The 19638-nt window shown below is 44.5% G+C and overlaps 1 protein-coding gene across 1 annotated transcript in view; it reads left to right on the top strand.

The window, feature by feature from the left end:
- Positions 1 to 19638, top strand: part of ncanb (neurocan b) — a 140753-nt gene that overhangs the window by 78823 nt on the left and 42292 nt on the right. Inside the window, exon 10 of the mRNA XM_070960763.1 lies at positions 3395 to 3511. Within this exon, the coding sequence (XP_070816864.1) occupies positions 3395 to 3511 (117 nt within the window). The remainder of the gene's footprint in view (positions 1 to 3394; positions 3512 to 19638) is intronic.

Below are 19638 nucleotides of genomic sequence, written 5' to 3'. Positions count from 1 at the left end.
CATGTCGCATGTAGTATTCATTGCACAGACAATCATGGTCTCCATGACTATGAACAATCAATAATCTAAAGTGTGTTTCTGTTTCGGATATGACAGTTGTGTTACTCTTTTAATGCAGGCTGGCAACCTTTTAGCTGATTTGATTTAGTTACTGCTAAATTTCCACTGTGATATACTGTGTCTTATGCTTATGGTACTTCAAATCACACACACACACGCGCACGCACGCACGCACGCACGCACACACGCACGCACACACTATTTCAAACCCCGGAAAATGTCACCTTGATCTTTCAACACAGACACTGAATTTCGCAGTGCATTAGAGAGGCTGTAGTCCCTGTAAGCATTCTTTTAAATAAAAGTGATACAAAAGCTTCATTGAAAAGCATATTCTCCAAAAGCGTATCATTTGGGATATGTCACCCACACTGAGCGTCGTCCAAATTTGTCCTAATCTACCTGAAGGGTTGCTGTGGACATTCGTGGTGGAAGCAGATTGAGGTTCTTGCTACTAATCTCCCTCCTCCGTCCATTTTCCCTCACCAAAGCACACTGAAGGTACGGTTTGCGACATGCTTTTATCCACTCCTGCTTTGTGCGATGGCAGGATGGAGAACATAATCACGTCACGAAAATGTGGCAACAGCAAATCGATCATTTGAGCAAGCGTCAACAACACACATTAGCAAGTCACATCAAATAGTGTGTTTTCTATGTCGCTGGAAACAGATCAACATCATGATTTACTGAAAGTCTGATGGGGAAGCAACCTTGACACTGTTGCTAGGGAAGCTACTCTTCACTGGACATAATTATGGTAAAGTACACTTTTGCTGAAAGTAACAAACCACACTTGTAATAAGGCAATGTAATTAATAAATGTGGTGTAACTTTCTACACTACAAAGCCGTTTATTCTGGTTGTCAGACGGCTTCCATACACTTCACTGATTGCTCACAATTACATCACACAGTAACCAGATAATGTTTCATTAATATTTCAGTTCTGTCTGTTTTTTGAACTCATTAAATGACTGTCATTCAAATACTCAAAGCGTGAATGTGCATGCGGTGCTCTTGAAGGGTGACAAGTTTATCTCAGCTGCAGTGGGAGGTCGGCAGAGTGGAGCAGGGAGTCGGAAGCAGCATTGAGTCGAAGTCTGTCTCGAACATTTGCTGTACTGTTGCTCTCCGAGGTTGGGGTAAAGACTCAGGTTGGATCATTGTGAGGTGTCACACAGATAAGTGGTAGGGGTCAAAGCTGGGGTTGGTAATGCTGGAGAAAAGATGGATTTTGAAACTGAAAAATGCCACCCCCTCCCATCAGGCCTCCCTCCAAAGCCCCCTCCCCAAAACACATGAGCACGCAGTGCCTGAGTGCTCACTACAGATACTGCTCACTGCTGTGGGTGTGTGCTTTGTGCGACTGTGTTAGCTGCTGCTGCACATCACTGCCATCACTTACTGTATCCTAACTACCTCACGTCTCATTCACATGTAACAAATCACCAAACACAACAAAATGGCTATTGTTTGTACTCGAGCTAGCATGTTAGTTTGGAGAGATTTTGGCAGCACTGTCTCTGCCATTCTTGTATTAGCTGTAGCAATATGTCAGTGAGCGCATGGGCAGAGTGTGCCAGGTAGGCAGGCATGTAGTGTGTAGTCAGGCTGGTAGACCGGGGAAACACACTACTGCTTAGTGGAAAAATTTGCTTGCAACTAGAGACATGACATGATTTTGAAAATACGATACTGGCAAAATGTGGCTAAAGCAGTAGCCTCAAGACTTATTGCAAGACTTACTCATATTTTATCTGTAATTTACCATGAAAATGCAGTTCTCATAATGTATTTCTGCTGTAGTTTGATGGTTGAAGTCTGAGGTTGAAGTTTGTTACATGTATGTTGGAAGTATTTACAGGGACTAAATGACAGTTCCATACCAATTTATTTCCACTCATGATGGATGGATGGATGGGTGGGCGGGTGGATAATGACTCACACAGCTCCTTTCCATCACCTCTTTTCTCCATTTTCTCACCCCCATTACCTGACATTTTTCGACCCAACCAGGCGCTCACATTGACCAAACCCTGTGTGGGTTTTTTTTTATTTTCCACATCATGCACTGCTCACCACTCGCACATTTTACTATCTCCATCAGTACATCGTTAACCTTTAAGCAATGTATGTTTTCAAAGCACGTACGGTGTTGTTTTCTTCCTCCCCGCTGTTGATTTAAGAAATGAGCCTGTCTCTAATGGTTTTTCCCATTCAGCGAATCACTTTTATGCATTTTCAAAGGCAGCCTTTCCATCATCTCTTCTGCCCAGTGTATCAACAGCAGCCCCTCAGCGGCAGCGGGAGTCTATCTCCCTGTTTCACAGGAAATTGAACACATACACATTACTGTATATATCACCGGACTGCAATGAGTCAGGGTCAGACAAACATTCAGAAATACACACCGTCATGCTTGCACTCATATGCTTAAACACACTCACATACACAAATGACAGTATTCCCAGACTTTCAGGGGAACCACACTCTGTGCTCTGCACAGTATCTCTCTGCTCATACATCATTAAGTGAGTCTGGATGTTATTATGGAGAAGATGCACTGTGTTAGATGGCCTGACAGATTGTGTCAGGGGGCTGCAATCCTATCAGGATTGGATAATAAAAAGACAGTTAATCTAGCCAGTTCCCTACAGTCCTTTGCACACAGAATAAAAAATCCTGACGCCTGCTCTGCGCTCGTAACGTCCTTGTCGAATTCGCCTCCACCCTCTGTCCAATCCTAAAATATAAGAGCAATAATTATGACTTAATCTCCTCAATCTCCACCGTTCACCCGCCAAAACATTTCCTAAGAAGAGGCATGGAGTTATAGCCCAGCAACGTAAAATGAGGTTTATTACCTCCGCTGCAATGCTGTAATGTGCCATAAAAATAGGTGCCCACACCGGTGTGCATGAACGGGCGATGATCAGCTAATTTATGAGGACCTTGGCTCATCAGGAGGACCTGCGATGAGGAGGAGAGAGAACGGCAGGAGGGGGTCGACTCAGCACATTGTCCTTCACCTGGCGAGCATCAGTCATGATAAACAGGGGCATGACAGACGCAACACCAGCCAATCCGTCACCTTGTAGAAAGTCACAGAGACAGAGACGAGTCTATGTACTGTCTGCCCACGCTACTCTCCCCCTGTCTCTGTCAGAGAGCAGCGAGAGATTGGGCTCAGTGAGGATAATGAGAGGGGCATAATTCTGGCCCACTGCCCATCGTAGTTTGTCAACAGCCGAAGCGCTTTCATGATGCTCTTTCTCTGTAAAATACATTCTAAATTCCCAGTTATCAGTTAACCCTCCTTCCTGTCTTTACAGTGGAGAATAACCCATGCCAGACCAACCCCTGTCTCCACGGAGGGAGCTGCCTGCAGGAAGGGGATGGCTATAGCTGCTACTGTCCTCAGGGCTTCTCTGGAGAGAGCTGCGAGATCGGTGAGTCACTGCCAGGTCAGGGCCGAGCAGGGAAGCCTCAGAGGTCAGCAGCTGCAGACAGATTGCTGTGTCACCGAGGCACAGGGGAAAGAGACACAGGCATATGTTGGGATAGCATTTACCACATGGGCTCCACTGTGCAATGAATTCAGGAGGAAGACACCAGGGAGTTTTCCCAAGTGGGTTTTGTTTGCTTCTTTGTTAATAGGACTGGATCCAATCTCAGTGCAGTCAAAGCCAAGAGGAGCTTTCCTCTCAGCTCCACTAGTCTTGGATCAAGCTCCTTGACTGAGAGTGAACAGGGAATATCCATATGCTGCAAGTCAGCCAGTTGTGACAGAGGTTGCTGAATGTGTGCTGTACGCATCCTGCGTGTATGTGTGTTTGTGTGTGTGTGTGTGTGTGTGTGTGTGTGTGTGTGTGTGTGTGTGTGTGCTTTCACCTTCGGCCCCAGGAGTAGCATGCAGCTCATCATTGCCCTCAGCTGTCTAATGGGAGAATGTGGCTGTCAGAAAATGGTTGTGCACTGTTTTTGGTGTGCGTGTGTGTGTGCGCACGTGTGTGTGACAGAGACATGCAAGGACACACGGGCCACAAAGGAGCCGTGAGCTCATTGAGGGGTGGTGCAGCTGATTAAAGTGCTGGAGCGGCAGCACGTGCTGCCGCCGATGAGGGAGGACGGGGAAATAAAGAAAAGAAGAAGTATATATTGCATTGGCAGAAAATATCAAAGAGACTTGAAGAAATTCAGCAACATGAACCCCACAGGGTTCGATTGAGCTTTAACACATCACAGCTGGAGCGAAGTTGTTGTTGACGGCGCTCAGGCACATTGACACTGGGTCGTGGCCGAAGAACTGTGGGTTAAACCTTAGTAAATATTTGATTGCGTACAGAAGCTGGTCTGGTGTTTATCCAAGTGGAATCACTGTAAGAATCAAGTAATCAGTTAATAAACAGATGCATCAGCAGAATTAATTTCCTGAACCTCCTGAATTAAAAGAGACCACCGAGCATGTTGAATCCCGAATTAGTCCAACTTCTCAAGATCAGCGTGTTTTTATTTATGCATACAGAGACAACAGGCTGAGATGAGGTTTTAAGGATCATTACTCATGGAAAGAGGTCATAGATCAGGGGTCAGGGGTCATGGGAGGGATATTGTCCTGGGTCTGATTCTCAATTACCTTCTGGCTTATACCCAAAAGTACATATTATGCAACACTTAGGTGTGCCTCTGCATTAACACCACCGGAGATCAATCAGCAATCTGCTGTTGGATCAATAATTTGTGACAAATGCATGTTAACAGCACACACACAGTATAGCTTGCGGTGATGTGCTGTTTGCAGTCGATTTGGTTTGAGTTTGTTATAGAATCAGACCAAAGTTAATGTGTTTTTTTAGAAGCAACTGGAATAAATGATGACATTCAGAAGCACATTCATAAAATATTTGTTATTTACAGATTTCTTCTGCACTTGTGTGTATGTCCTTCGGCTTTCTTCTCTCAGGAGTGTTTAATTACCTTTCCCAGTGTTACTAAAGTGTTGTGATGTTGATCATGTTGCTAAACAGCTGCATATCTGATGTTTTTGATATTAATTATGGGCAAAGGCAAAAAGGTCAATTGCCTGAAACAGCAAATGCTTGACCACAATTATTGGTTAACACAGTGCTGTTTTAGAGGCATTAGGCTATAAGAAAACTGTTCTGGCAACAACTGAACATAAACAATGTAAAACTGTCCACCTCTCTGTCTGCTGCCGCCTGTCACTCCACTAAATCCCTCCCACCAAACCCACAAGCTCAAACAGCAACAGAAGGAGTCGGCTGCCCCGCTAAACATCGTGCCTCGTAGGGCCAACTATCCACGGTGTGAGTCTCGCAAACACCAAGGTCCCTCTCACCACAACTCATCTTCTCAAAGATGCCCCTCCGGTGTGTCGCAGCCCCGGGCCAGAGCGCCGCAGGCTTCAGAGGCAGCTGCGATGCCATCTAACAGCAGGATGAGAGTGCTAGCTTGCATGCCATACGCAGACACACACCACTGTCCACCCTCAAAAGTTATTCCCCGCTGTTTGTCATCATGCCTCTTTTCCACTTGTCGATACAAGCACCATGGCATCGAATATAATGAGCTCAAAGCTGCTTGTGGAGCCGGAATGTGTTCACACTCGTGTTTTATACTCCGCTGCAGGCGGAGGAAGTATTGGAAATTTATCACAAGGAGGATTTTCCGCCATTGAATCAGGCTTTCGCCCTGTATCTAGAAATAAATGTGGAGGCTTGGGTATGTGAGGCTGGGTTTTCACCAGAAAAAGCCTGAAAACAGAGCCAAGAGCAGTGTTGGGAAAGTTCACTTTCTACATGGACTAGTTCAGTTCTTAGTTCATAAGTCCAAATTTTGAACTAAGTTCCATGTCCCAAAAATGAACTAGTTAATTTTTTTCCATATGTTGCTGTAAGCTATTATTTTTCTAAATTATTGCCACAGCCCAGATAGAACCACAGACAGCAATTATTTTATCAGATTTAACTCTGTAACTATGCTTCAGATTTCATCTTCATATCCAATTTTGAATCCTTATCCGACCAGGGTTGACATTAGCATTGAGGGTACAGCATGTCCATTCAGTCCACTAGTAGCAGCTGCAGCTTTCACCCCTACTGTATATTCTCAAAAACATGAGGAGAAACTTGCTGCTTGAATGGTCTTTTTAAATGAGGAATTGTTAAAAGAAAAACAGGACAGTAGTCCTTCGGGTGCAAATGTTTTTCAATTTCAAGAATTTTCCATTTTAAAGTTTATGAAAGCTGGGTTTTCACTTTACTCAAAGGCTGCAGGTCTCCGACAATGTACTGCACCACCAGGTTGTCCAGCTGCGGCTGAAAACGGGGCCGCTACTGTACGCAGTTAAGTTATGCGGCGGTGCGACACTGGTGGCTGGTGTTGCCAGATTGGGTGTTTTTTCCACTACATATTAAGGCCTGTTTACGGTGTGTTTTAGCCGGGTTTTCGCCTGTAAGACTCTACAGAAATCTGGCACCCTATTGAACGAAGTTAAACGGAGAGAGCGTGCCATTCACAGACACCAGAATGAACGAGTTCACAGTACGTCCAGTTCACGTTCGCCCAAATTATGAACGAGTTCATGAACTATCGTTCAATGAACGCATTCGGGCACAACACTGGCCAAGAGACTAGTTTTCTCTAAGGCCACATGCATAATAATAAACTGAAAGGTTATTATGAATTTTTTTGCCCAATGATGCTTTGATTCCTGTGGTGTATTTCACGTCTGCAGCTCCTGTTTCCTTCAGTTCATCGCTAATATGAACATCTTATTGAAGGTTCTTTCTCTCTCCTTCAGTTCCACACAAAGGAGCATCCACCACAGCCACGTTATAGCAGGAGAGGCATACAGACTGATTTCCCCTGCACTGCCTCTGCTCTCCATGCGAACAGATTATTTAGGCAGAATGAGGCAGTCGCACCACAGCTGCAAGAGGCTGTCTGCAGGACTTGGCGTGGAGCTGCAATTATTTGGGAAGAAGCGTTTTGGGGAGCTGCATTATTGATGGCCTGTGTTTCTACTCTGGTCCGTTGTTAATATTTATGAGTTTAGGGTAGAGAGAAGTGGAAGCTGTGGCCATCTCAGTGTTAGCACTCCAACTCCACCAGATCCTCATCTTCAGAAAGTCCCTCTCCTCATCCGTATTCCTGACTTAATCTTAATTTATTCAGGGCTGTCAGGACATGGACACGTGGACAATAATGTGTCACACCCCCGTTACAAATCGAAGCTATAAGTTATAGCATCCCATTGATCATCAGGACCGTTTGGTTAAGTGGGGATCCTGCAGCAGAATAAGTGATTAATGAGGCACAACACAGCCCGTCAGTTTGACGACCGTGTTGACACAATAATGATTTGCACACATATAAGAGAATAAAACAAAAGATATATAGATAAAGACAGCGAATCCTCTGATGCTGATTATGTCCAGATGAAATCGTTCAAATATCCATCCATCCATCCATCCATTTTCTAAACCGACTATCCCTTTCAGGGGTGTGGGGGGGCTGGAGCCTATCCCAGCTGTCAACGGGCGAGAGGCGGGGTACACCCTGAACCGGTCGTCAGTCGATTGCAGGGCAACATACACAGACATACAACCATCCACGCTCACACCTAAGGGCAATTTAGAGTCACCAATTAACCTAATGAGCATGTTTTTGGTCTGTGGGAGGAAGCCAGAGTGCTCGGAGAGAACCCGCACGGGAAGAACATGCAAGCTTCACACAGAAAGGCCCCATCCGACCCAGGGATCAAACCGGCGACCTTCTTGCTGTGAGGCACGCGCACTACCTGCTGCTCCACCGTGCCGCCCCTAGTTCAAATATTTCAGTCTCTAATCCTTGTGGTGTTTACACAAAACAGCAAGTTGGCAGTGACATGCCCTTCAGCTTCAGTGAATCAGCTTCTCCTGGTTATGCCTTTACTCAGGACTGTGTGGCCAATCACAGGCTGAGATCTGTTTCACCTTTCTGTTAGTTTTGTTGAAGTCGTTATGATAGGAGAACTTACAACTCCACCGTTCGTCGTAGTAGTAGTATTAGTAGTAGTAGTCGTAGTAGTAATTCCCAGCTTGGTTTCACCCAACTTCAACCTGAGCAGAAGTCTAATCAGTCAGAGTAATTGAAATCAGCCCTGTGGGTGTGCAGAGCCTTTAAGTGGACTGAAGATCAATCAAGCTGCACAGCACAGCCCAAGTATCACTCAAAATGTGTGACGCATCCCCCAAAATATTCGGCAGATTTTGTGCATGGCTCAGATCAAACAAGCGGTTCAGTATGCAGGAGCACATGGCATGTAAACATTGGGAAATAGCACTAACTGTGTGTAACCAAAACAAATTATGGATTTCTCTCTCATTTCCACAGTTTCCACATTTGAAACTTTGCTTGCTGAAACTACGCGTGTACAGCAGCGGCTTGAGAAACAGTGTTTTTACTGCGTTTGATGCATTCTCAGGGAGACATTTTGATGTATCGCAGCAGGAAAAAACATCTTTCTGGTTGATTTCTGCAGGTTGACACTTCATTTTTGGACTTCAGCGACTGTAGTTGACAAATGAAGGTCCACTGACTTACTGGTTCTGGAGCTTTCAGCTGTTTCACATGGTCCTCATCGGCAGATTGAAGAGGAAAGTTTGAACATTTTCAGCTCGATGACATCTGAGAAAACGCACTCTTTTTCACTTTTTTCTCTGATTTCCTCATAAAATATTGCTGATAATTGTTTTTTCTTTAAACGCGACCACTCCCCACACACGGAAAGCGCGGGAACTCAGCAAATCATTGCCTGACTTTGACATGTCGATCAAGCTGATAAGGAGCTTTGATGGCACTTTTCTTGAATGGGCCTTCTTTATAGCCACGCACTTCATTTTATAACCTTATAACAGGTTTGAAATTGGTTTGTAAGTACAATGATTTTAATTTATTTAGAGTCAAGAACCCACAAATAGAGTGATGAGGTCGCCACTGCTGAGTGATTTGTTTTAAGGTTAAGATACATCCTTGTTTTACATTTATATATTTTTTTCCTTCGTGCTTCTTGAAAATGAAATCTCATTCTCTTTGACAGCAGCAGCTATTTCTGTTTAGCTCAGATGTGGTTTGTTGTGAAGGAAACGCATTAACCTGTCGCAGTCTATCGCTGAGCGCAGGTCAACAAATCACTGTGATTCTAACCGGAGCGGGAGTTAGGGAAATTATTTCTGGTCGACTGCTGTTTGCTCTTCAGAAAGACCTCAATCAGCCCATCAGGCAGGCTGTCAGTCAGGAGGAAGAAAGAGAGCAGGCAGATAAATGATTTCGAGCTGCAAGACAGTCATACGCATCCGGATTAGCCGGAGACGGACTCGTAAATGCGGTGTTTTCTTCATGGCTTTTCGCCGCAGAATCGAAACTAATAGCTGATGGACACATGCTTTATGCAGAGTGTGCCGCGAGGTCAAGACGGAAAATGATCCTCTTAAAAGGAGGAAATTACTCTGATCAGGCAGTTCTCTCTTCCTGTCTGTCGATCCGTGTCGCTCCTCCTTTTTCTCCATCGTTTGAATGCTGAATCAGAGGAGACAACAGTAACTGCTGTGCGTCAGAAGAGTCTCAACGACACGGCCGAGAGGTTGTCTCGCTTCTTCCTCCTCCCCAGCATTTCAATTTCTCCAACAGCCAGAGTGCAGGTGGGCGTAGAGTAACACCTGTGAAAAAGGCATGCACGCCTACGCCTTCCTGTCGCCATCTAACAAACTACAGTAACATTCAGTCTGGCTCGCGGGTGGTTTGAAGAACTCCCAGGTCAATTTCAGCAAAATAAATTGAATAGCAACATCCTCTATCTGTGCACACAGCAATGTCCTCCAGTTGGAAGCACACCTGATGTTTTTTTCAAATTATTTCGCACTTCCACACACACTCTGGCCTCATTTCCAATCATGGTGATTAGATCTGAGTTTTTGCTCCCACTTCCTCCCTCTCTCCCCTCCATCGCTGCTCTGCACCTTTTTTTTTCTTTATCAAATGTGACTTTTCTTTTCCTGTGACCACATCTTCATATCCTCACCCCCGCTGCCTCTCTTTCTCTCGCCCTTCTTCTCACTCTCTTCTTTTATTAATTCTTCATCTTTCTCTATAATTTCCCATGTCCCCTTCTATCACTCTTTTATTCATTTTTCCTCCCCCTCCCTCCAGCATGTTGCTCTTTGGCAAGACCTACAGTACATCGCTGGATTGAAATTGCTCCGCAGTGCAGAGATTTGGGGCGAAAACAAGACTGTAGCCCCCCCAACATTCCTCCAAATAACACATTTCATTTCCTGCCATACTTCCTCACTCCCCCGCAACCCCTAACCTCTCCCCTCCTTCCTCTCTCTGGCTCCATGCTTCCGTCTCTTTCTTTCTCTTGCTCTGTATTTCCCTGTCAAAGGCCAATACAATTATTCATACAGAAATGTCTCTGTACTCATGCATAAAATGAAACTTATTCAAGCTCACACGCTCACTCACCTGCATACTCGAATTGCCAAATATGCTCGCACAAAATACATTCTCCCTTATTTTTTTAAAATAACTCTCTTCTCCTCGCACAGATCTGGCCTCCCACACACACTCCCACACACCTGTTTGGGTCCAGTCGTGGCCAATATGTGCTCAAGACTATATGAAGAGCTAATGCATAACTCATGTTTAAAGAGGCCAAGAGGAACACCCCCTCTGGGCTTCTGCATTAACTAATTCATCCTCTGAGACCCACTCCTTTCACATGAGCTTATACGACTGAGCTTGAAAGATTCATGAGGTTGAGGCTATTAATATCACAGGCCTCTAACCCACCTTACCAGTGTGTCCACGGATCTGAGCGATGAGGTCAAAGAGGATGGCGGTGGGGGACAGGCTGTGGCTGAGGATAATGGGTGTTTTAGTGTAGATACACACAGGCAGCTGAGACATTTGTCAGCAGATGAGAAAATCTGGTGATTTGAGGGGAATTGAGGCAGAAAGTGAAATCGGTATTCTTAAAGCTGGAGGTACCGTGTGTGCTGAAGCTGAGTTATAACCAGGAAGAAGAGGGAAGGAAACAACGCTGCAGATAGATAGATAGATAGATTCAGAGACAGTTGCAAGGGTATGTAGGAGAAGATGGATGGAAAGAGCCTGTGCTGCCATGCTGCTCCCCGCAGGACATCCCATTCATTCCTTCATTAATGATGGAATGGATTTATGTGTTTGGCTCCAAATCCTCCAAGTTGTAGTGGTTGGGTCAATAAGTTGTAGAGTTTTACTACTGTGTCTTGGCTTCTGCTTTTCCTGCAGTGTAACATCCAGTGCTGGTCAAAGGGTGGAAGAACACACCGATAGAAAATGATTCAATTCAATTCAATATACCTTTATTTGTCCCGCAAGGGGAAATAACAATCTACAGCAGCATCAGTAAAAGACAGAATTAGGTAAAAAAAAAAAACAGCAAGTATATACAAAAGAGTATAATAAAAATAAGCATTATATAAAAATAAGCATTATCAAATTATAAATGATTCATATAATGATGAGAAATTTCATTGGTCACATAAGGTAGCGCACAGGTGAACATGAATCCTGGGAAATGGAGAGTCTGGTATTTACTCCCAGCATTATATCTCCAGAAAACTAGCATTTACATCTTTGTTGTACATGTGTCTGTGCGCTCTTTTGTGTGCACTGCACTGAAACGCCTCCTTTAAAACTCCTTCATAGCTACTCTATAACAGTCTTACCTTAAAATGTTTTTCAGCATTATAATTGGATCAGTGTTTCATCTGCAGTAGTTAATTCCGATTACTTACTGCTGTGACAGCTGTGTGGCCAAACACTGATTAGAATATGTGCAAATGTCAGTAGATATAAACTTTGCAGGGATTTCAACAAGTGGCTTAAAGGAAAAGTTTTGGGAAATATGTTTATTTCCTTTCTTGACCAGAGTTAGAGGTCGATTCCACTCTCATGGCTGTCCGGTAAATACACTCAGTATAAGAAACCATCAGTTGCCACTTAGCTTAGCTTAGCATAAAGACTGGAAATAGGGGAAACAGCTAGCTAGGAAACAAAATCTGCACTGCTTAACATGTCTAATCCAGACAAAAATGAACGTGTAGAAACACAACGTTGTTGGTTTGTACAGGAATATTTCTTGGCTACATGTTGTCCTGGCTTCTCCTCTGGAGCAGCAAATAGCCAAGAAATAGCACATTTATTAGCCAGTTTTTATTCTAAGATGAGCTAATCGCCTGATACACAGACATGAATGATATCTATCTTCTCTTCTACCTCTTGGGAGGAAAGTGAAGGAGCATATTCCCCAAACTTGAACAGTATCTGTATATGCAGCCCCCCCCAAAAAGTGCCATTCAACAGGTGGAGCATAAAATATCTTTAATATTTCGAACACATCCAAGGACAGTGCCTCAAATCATGGTACAGCATGCCAAAATGGATGCATGTGACAGATTTTCTTCCCATCTGCACACAGTAATAACCTCAGGTCAGCACTTCAAAGATGCTCATATGCTCCATATAACCACTCAGACGTGATGAAGGGGATAAGAGTATGTGCTGAAAATGTTTTTCTAAACAGCTAAAGCAGCCTGGCGATGATATAACAGCACATGATTCAGCAGAGTGTCTGGGATGAACCGTGCACGAGGCTGGATGCGACAGCTCATACGTGTCTTTTGTGTGATTGATGACCAGCAGTTTGTCACAGTTTGCCAGCAGCTGAGGAGCTCTTAAAGGGCTATGATTGGCTGGCTCAGGCTGTATCGATATGCCTCATTAATTCATCCATGCCACTGGATTCCTCAATCAGCATCATGATTGGCTGTACCCTCCCCCACCACCACCACTACTCTTGCCCGAGTCATACCAACACCACCAGGAGTGCCTGATTGGAGCTGCTCGGCCCGCCGCTGGCTCAGGCAGCGATACAGAGACACGAAAGCAGTCATACACACAATGAGCTGCTCACACTTACACACAGACACAAAAACTGGTCAGGACACACAAACGCAGTCATGATCTCTCACGCAAAAATTCAACAACAAACACCGACACACAGGTACAAGCTCACACAAATAGAAGCTCGAGCGCCTGCAGGTGTGCACCGGTTTGCTGTTAAACTCTATTCACTCTAAGATAGCATAATTTTCCCATTTTCAATCAGCGTTGGCACTCCTTCCTCTCCAAACTCCTCAGGACAATGAGAAACAAAGGACGTTCTGGCTGCAGAGTTGAATGACAATGAGCTGCAGGGCTCTTTGTGTGTGCATATGTGTGTGTGTGCGCGCGCACGCGCTGTGTGTGAGTGCTGCATCTCTTTGGTATAAACACACCTGCAGATTAATGAGCTGCTGGCCAAGTTGCCAGGACTCACCTCTCTCTCTTTATCTCCTTGTCACTCTCCCTCTCTCCAACACACACACACGCACACACACACACACACACCCATTTCCACTCTCCCATATACACACATTGACATACTTGCCATCTTGAGTTGCCTCATCTTTACTGCTCTTCCTAGTAATTTACTCGTCAATTGAAGTGCCAGGTACACTGAATGAATATGCATGCGTGTGCCTGATATGTATTTGGTTTATCTCAGTGTGTGTGTGTGTGTGTGTGTTTGTGTTTGTGTGTGTTGTGCTGGATGGATGGAGGCAATGACTCTGTATAGACTAGGTGGCAGCTGTAGGAGGAAGTGAAGCATGTAAAGGTTGGCCACGTGGAACATGGCACAAATTGATTTCTCATGAAGATGGTTAAGTGGGTTTTACATTCCAGACGCACAAATACAACACACACATACGAACACACCAACCCTTGCACACTGGGATATAATATAAATATGGATCACACTGTGCCGCACATGTGAGAGTGTGCACAAACATAAAAAAAGCATGAACACATACTCACACGGCAATAAGCACACCTGTATTCTTCCCAGACTACACTCATTCAATGACTCCTCACCTGTAAAGGTACGCAGTTGCTTTTGTGACCACTAGTAGCGCTATAGAGCACAAGAGTGTTCATTGACCTGCCGCCATCTATTTCACGCTATACCACTGAATGTGGCAATGCGCCAACAAAGGCAGTGAAGAAGAAGACTGCTAGCTAGCTAACATAAACAATGCACCAATTTTTAAAAAATTAAAAAAAACAGCGTTGCAAATGTTCAAAGAGGAAGCGCTCAGCACCTTCTCAGAATGGAGAGAGAGATCTTCAGAATACGCACAATGAGTTTGAAGCAACTCTAAATGTGAACACAGCCTGGTGGCACGGTGGAACAGTGGTATCACAGCTACAACGTCGCCTCACAGCTAGAAGGTCCTGCGTTCGATTCACGCCAGAGGGCGTGTCCTCCACCATGCCTTCGGTGCCTGCTGCCCTTTATCTCAAGGAAAGGGGCCTTTCTGTGTGGAGTTTGCATGTTTTCCCTGTGTTCACCTGGGGTATCCTCCATAAGAAAGAACATGCAAGAAGATCACCACCTGACCAATGGTGATGAAAAAGGAACTGGATCCCCGAGCACCGGTCGGCTGGCAGCCCACCGCTCCTGGTCTGCCGCGGAGGCATGTGTGTGCATGTTAAAATGTGAACCAAACTCCTCTCATTCAGCCCAATTCATGCCTACTTCTGTAAGACATTATCATGACACGGTCGAAGTGGCACCTGTTTATTTCACTGGCAATAACAGACATTTTTCACTGCAGACATTTTGAGCGCCGTATCAGGAAAAGCACAGGTGAAAAACATTTTGTTAACGATGGCTCTGTTCCATTAAGTGTCCCAGTACACCATGACAGTGAGTCAGCCGGCACAATATTAGCAGCCTGAGCTCAGCTAAATGTAATGCGGTGTTAATGTTATCCATAACACCTGTTGTGACATGCCAAAAGGCTGGCTGTGAAAAGGGTTAGTGGCACTCAGCTGTAGCTGTTGTCTGGTTTTTGCAAGTTGGTTGCATTCATTAATGTTGATTCTGTTAATGAAAGACCAGCAGAGTGGTCTTTACATGCGTAAACAATCTGCATGATCGCCTCTTGTTGGTTTCAGAGCTATCGCTAGCAGTTAGCATGGTAGCTATAAAGTATAAAAGACAAACAGTGGCAAGCAGAGTTGTTTTATTCTACCAGGTAAACGTTAAAAGCTCTGAATTTAAACATTTCTGTGGATTCAGAAGTGTGAGGCAGCGTTTCCTGTTGGCCTGTGAAGCTAACATTAGCTAATGTTAGCTTAGGCAGCTAATATGCAGAGTTTTCAACAGCAAGTGTCAAAACATTGTTGCTCAACTCACCGGCGGTTAATCATGATTATTATAACCAGCTAAGTCGCCTGGATCGACATTTAGCACTTTTGAATGTCACGATTGTATTTTAATATTAAGAATTGTTAAATATTTGGAAATACTGTATGTGCCTGATTTTAATTATCGGAAAATAAATGCAGTTTCAAAACCGACTAGTCCTCAACATCCTCTGTAAGAACATTATATGCTGCATAGTCTTCTTCTTTCTGTCCTTGTGAGGATCCTAACAGATATATAATACAGTCTATACATGTACACACACACTGTACACACTGTAGTGACCTAGCTCAACAGTATGAAGGGGTTTTTTTCTTATCTCCATGGCAGCAAGCCAGAGATTAAAAAAAATAGACAGAGGCAAGAATGAGACAGAGAGCAATGGAGCACGAAAGCATGAAAGAGGAAGAGACAGAAGGAAGATGATTGAGAGGATGAAGTCCTTGACCAGGCCTGAGCATGAGTGACAGTCAAACACGAAGTAGCTGGAAAATAGTAAACAATTCTTCTTAAAGGTTTACCAGAGACCGTTTTTAGTTTTAAAGATTCCACATCAGAGCTCGCAGCGCTCAGAAACACATCCTTGTATAATTTCACCGTCAGTGATTAATTGATTCTGACAGCACTAAGGAAAAAATAGATAATTTCACTCTACTATTTCCTCTTTAAGTATGTCAGAAATAGCGACAGGAGGCAGAGAATAGCCTGTCATTCACCCCCCCTGGGAACTGCTCTACTTTAAGAGTAGAGTTATTGTATTTTTTAAGTGTGAACGCTCGCATAAGTAAGGACCGAGAGAGAAGGAAGCGAGGGAGGAAGGAGGAAGAAAGTGGTAGAGAAAGGAACAGATCAGGAGGGTGGATAGGATGAAGTACAGTAAAGGAAGGAAGAAAAGGAGGAAGACAGATGGAAGATGAGCAAACTGAGAGAGGCGAGAATGAAGGGAAGGAAGTTAGTGTGAATCCATTTTAAGAGTGACTCATGTAGCTCCTTTAAGCCGGGGTGAGGTGTGTTAATGATCACACCTGGGGTGTCTCAGGCAGATAAAGTTGTCAGGGAACAGGCCAAAACCCCACACGGCCCAGAGGGACGGTGCCTCTGCTAACACCGGGAGCCCGTAAGGGACACCTGTAAACCCTCCTGACTAAAAGGAAATTAGCCTGGTAAGACCCATGGGGCAAAGGAGGATAAACTTGCCATTTAGAGATCTCCAGAGGGAGGGAGAGAAAATAGAAGGTGAAGAGACTTGGAAGTGACTAATGAAAAAGGAGTATGGAAGGCAGCGAGGGAAGGAAATGACTGAGGAGGGAGAGAAATGAGGAGAAGTTAAAAAATGAAGGGCATGGGTACGAATGCTGAGGATTCTCTGGATCTATTCTGCATTTCCTGTTATTTTAAAGTCCTCCACTATCTCCTGTTTCCCTGTCTCCCCTTCTGTGAGGAGGCCAGAAATAGGGAGGGAGGCTGTATGATGCTGGTGGCACAGTGGCAGCTTGCTTTGGCTTCTTCTGTCCCTGGCTTCTTTCTCCTGGCCACTGGCCCTCTCCCACACAAAATATAAACAGACACTCAAGAAGGAGCCAGTGAACACACACACACACACGCAGAGCGTTGGTGAGTCAGGCTGTCAGAACTGAAGGCTAGCAGAGCGATGTGAGATGTTGTGACACTTTACCTCATTACATTTTCCCAGGCTGTTATGAATGTTGCAGCAGCGCTGTCAACCAAAGCAAAGACCTGTCTGAAACATACTGTGGGCACACGCATCCGCGCTCGCCGACGCATGCACATTCACACATTCACATTGCAACACATGAATTAAGATGAATCTTTGGCTGTGTTTACATTTCACGTCGCAGTGTGATTTTTGGAGATGTCTACAAGGCAGGTTTCAGGCTCACTTTGCTCGCTTCCCCTCGACGCACAAGAAAGTCTGGTAAACCCAGACGATTTGGATCGCTGCCTGCGCGCGGCTCTCGGTACATCGTCGGGGCTCCAAGATGTAATTGTGTCTGGGGCTAGTGGAGAGGTAACATATCCCTGTTCATCCGAACATCTTAGCCAAGAAAAAGGGATGAAGCATTTTCTGTATTTTCACCAGAAACCCCAGGATGAAGGACTTTTCTCCAGACGCTGGATCGTCTGATAGGTTGATCAGCACTGCACTGAGCTCTCTGGAGAGCAGCGCAGAGCCTTGGGCTGTACCAGAGCTGCTGTGTAGTCTGTCTGTTTCCTCTTCTCCCTGCTGATCCTGATCCCTTTGTAATCCACCCGCACCCAAACACAGCTGAAGGCCCGGGACTCTATAGCACACTGCTGGCACAGACGCACGAACACATGCACACACGCACACACACACCTCACACCGTCCCCTCAGATAAGCGCGCTCACAGGTGCACATGCAGATGTGTGCAGTGCGCATCTCGTATTACACTGAACATCTGAATGAGGTAAAAAGTGAATCGTGTCATAGTTGAGCACCAGTGCTGATTCTTAACCTTGAAAGCAGCAGTTGAGAGGGAAAAAAATACCGCCTCCATTGAGTAGCTGTTGAGGAGTTTTCAATCATATCACATAATCTTCACCAGCAGAGACTTTTTCCAGCTGTCATGGATAGATTGTTCAATTCTCCGTTCTCTTGTCCTTAAAGGTTGAGGCTGATGTTCTTGATCATAGAAGCAGCAGTTGATAAAGTAATCTCCCCACAGGGTCCCTTTAACAGCCGTTCTGATCATGTGATACTACTAAATACTGTCAACTAATCACATTTTAGTTTCCTCTGTATGTAATATCATATCCCACACATGCTTTTATAAGCTGAACACAGTTTACTCACCTTCCTTTGCTATTTGCTAAACAGAAATATCTAATTTCATGTAAGAGGAGTTAATTAAAGTGGCTGAAGAAACATTTCCACTGGATATCCAGCGTGCTTGGAGTTTTGCAGGATTTTTTCTCTTAATATGGCCTCTTTATAAAAACTGAATTCATCTCTCATTCTGCAATCATTTTCAAGTATCTCTGAGATTATGAAGACCGCGAGGGAACTTGTATCCCTATTATGGTAGGATTTTTATTAGGATAATAATCACAAACTCTGTACTATCCTCACAGTAATCCTGTAGTTTTTATGGGTTAGAAACCAAGGTCTCATATCTTTGAAGTCAATCGTTATGTTTCTTAAGCCTTCTTGTTGCAAGAATTTAAGGTGCACAAAATGTGGAAGGTATTTTCAAGTGAAAAGCTCAAAACGTACAATTATTAAACTCTACTCTCAAATCTGCTCTCCTGGGCTGCCCTAACATCTTTTTTTCTGAGATAGCAAAAGAGACTAATCTCAGGACAAAAATCTATTTCCACACAGGAAACTCTTATTTTTCAGCTGCTGCGAGGGAAGGAGGTCTAATGGTACAATTTGATGGTCCTGACATCAGCGGTGTGTGGACCTGCAGTTTAACAGGTGAGACTGAAGCAGAATATTAAAGCGGCGGCTCGGGAAACCAAAACAATGAGCTGAAAGGCGCTAAAACACTGTAGAGCTGAGGGGAACTGCAGGGTCAGGCAATAAATCTGTGTGGGTCCACTAATCATGACTCCTTTCACCTTCCACATATTTATTTGATCTATTGGCAATATAAAGATATTGATTAGTGCAGCTTTAAGTCAATGTTGCCAGAAGTCATCAACATGCGCCGGAGCCAAAAAGAGTTAGAAGTTGGAGGCAAGAGCACTCTGTTAGCAAGAGCCGGCAGCCACACACATACTAAAACACACATACATCAAGTTTATGCTTGCAGCTGTGGATATGCACAGTGTGAGTGCATGTATACACACACACACACACACACACACACACACACACACACACAGAGACACACGATGTGTTCTGCCAACACACACTCAAGAATACAAACATTTGAGGACTGTGGTTCTTTCCCGCACGCAGTGTTTTCACATACTTCCACTTAAACGCAGAAATGCATTAATTTTAGGCTCATGCTCATTAATGCTACTGTAGCACACACCAGCCTTATAGTTATCGACACAACACAACATGGTCCATTGAGTGGGCATGCTGTTTGGACGAGCGGCGGTTCAATAGAAAGGTATCCATCTTTGTAGAAGGGCATGGAAATGTCAATGCCCCTCAGCCAGCTAAAGGAAGTCAATCATCCAGGGTCTCGCACAATGAAGGATGACAAACACAAAGAGCCTTTC

Source organism: Chaetodon trifascialis, chromosome 4 (genome assembly GCF_039877785.1).
Source record: "Chaetodon trifascialis isolate fChaTrf1 chromosome 4, fChaTrf1.hap1, whole genome shotgun sequence".
NCBI classification, from domain to species: Eukaryota; Metazoa; Chordata; class Actinopteri; order Chaetodontiformes; family Chaetodontidae; genus Chaetodon; species Chaetodon trifascialis.
This window is presented reverse-complemented; position numbering and strand designations above follow the sequence as displayed.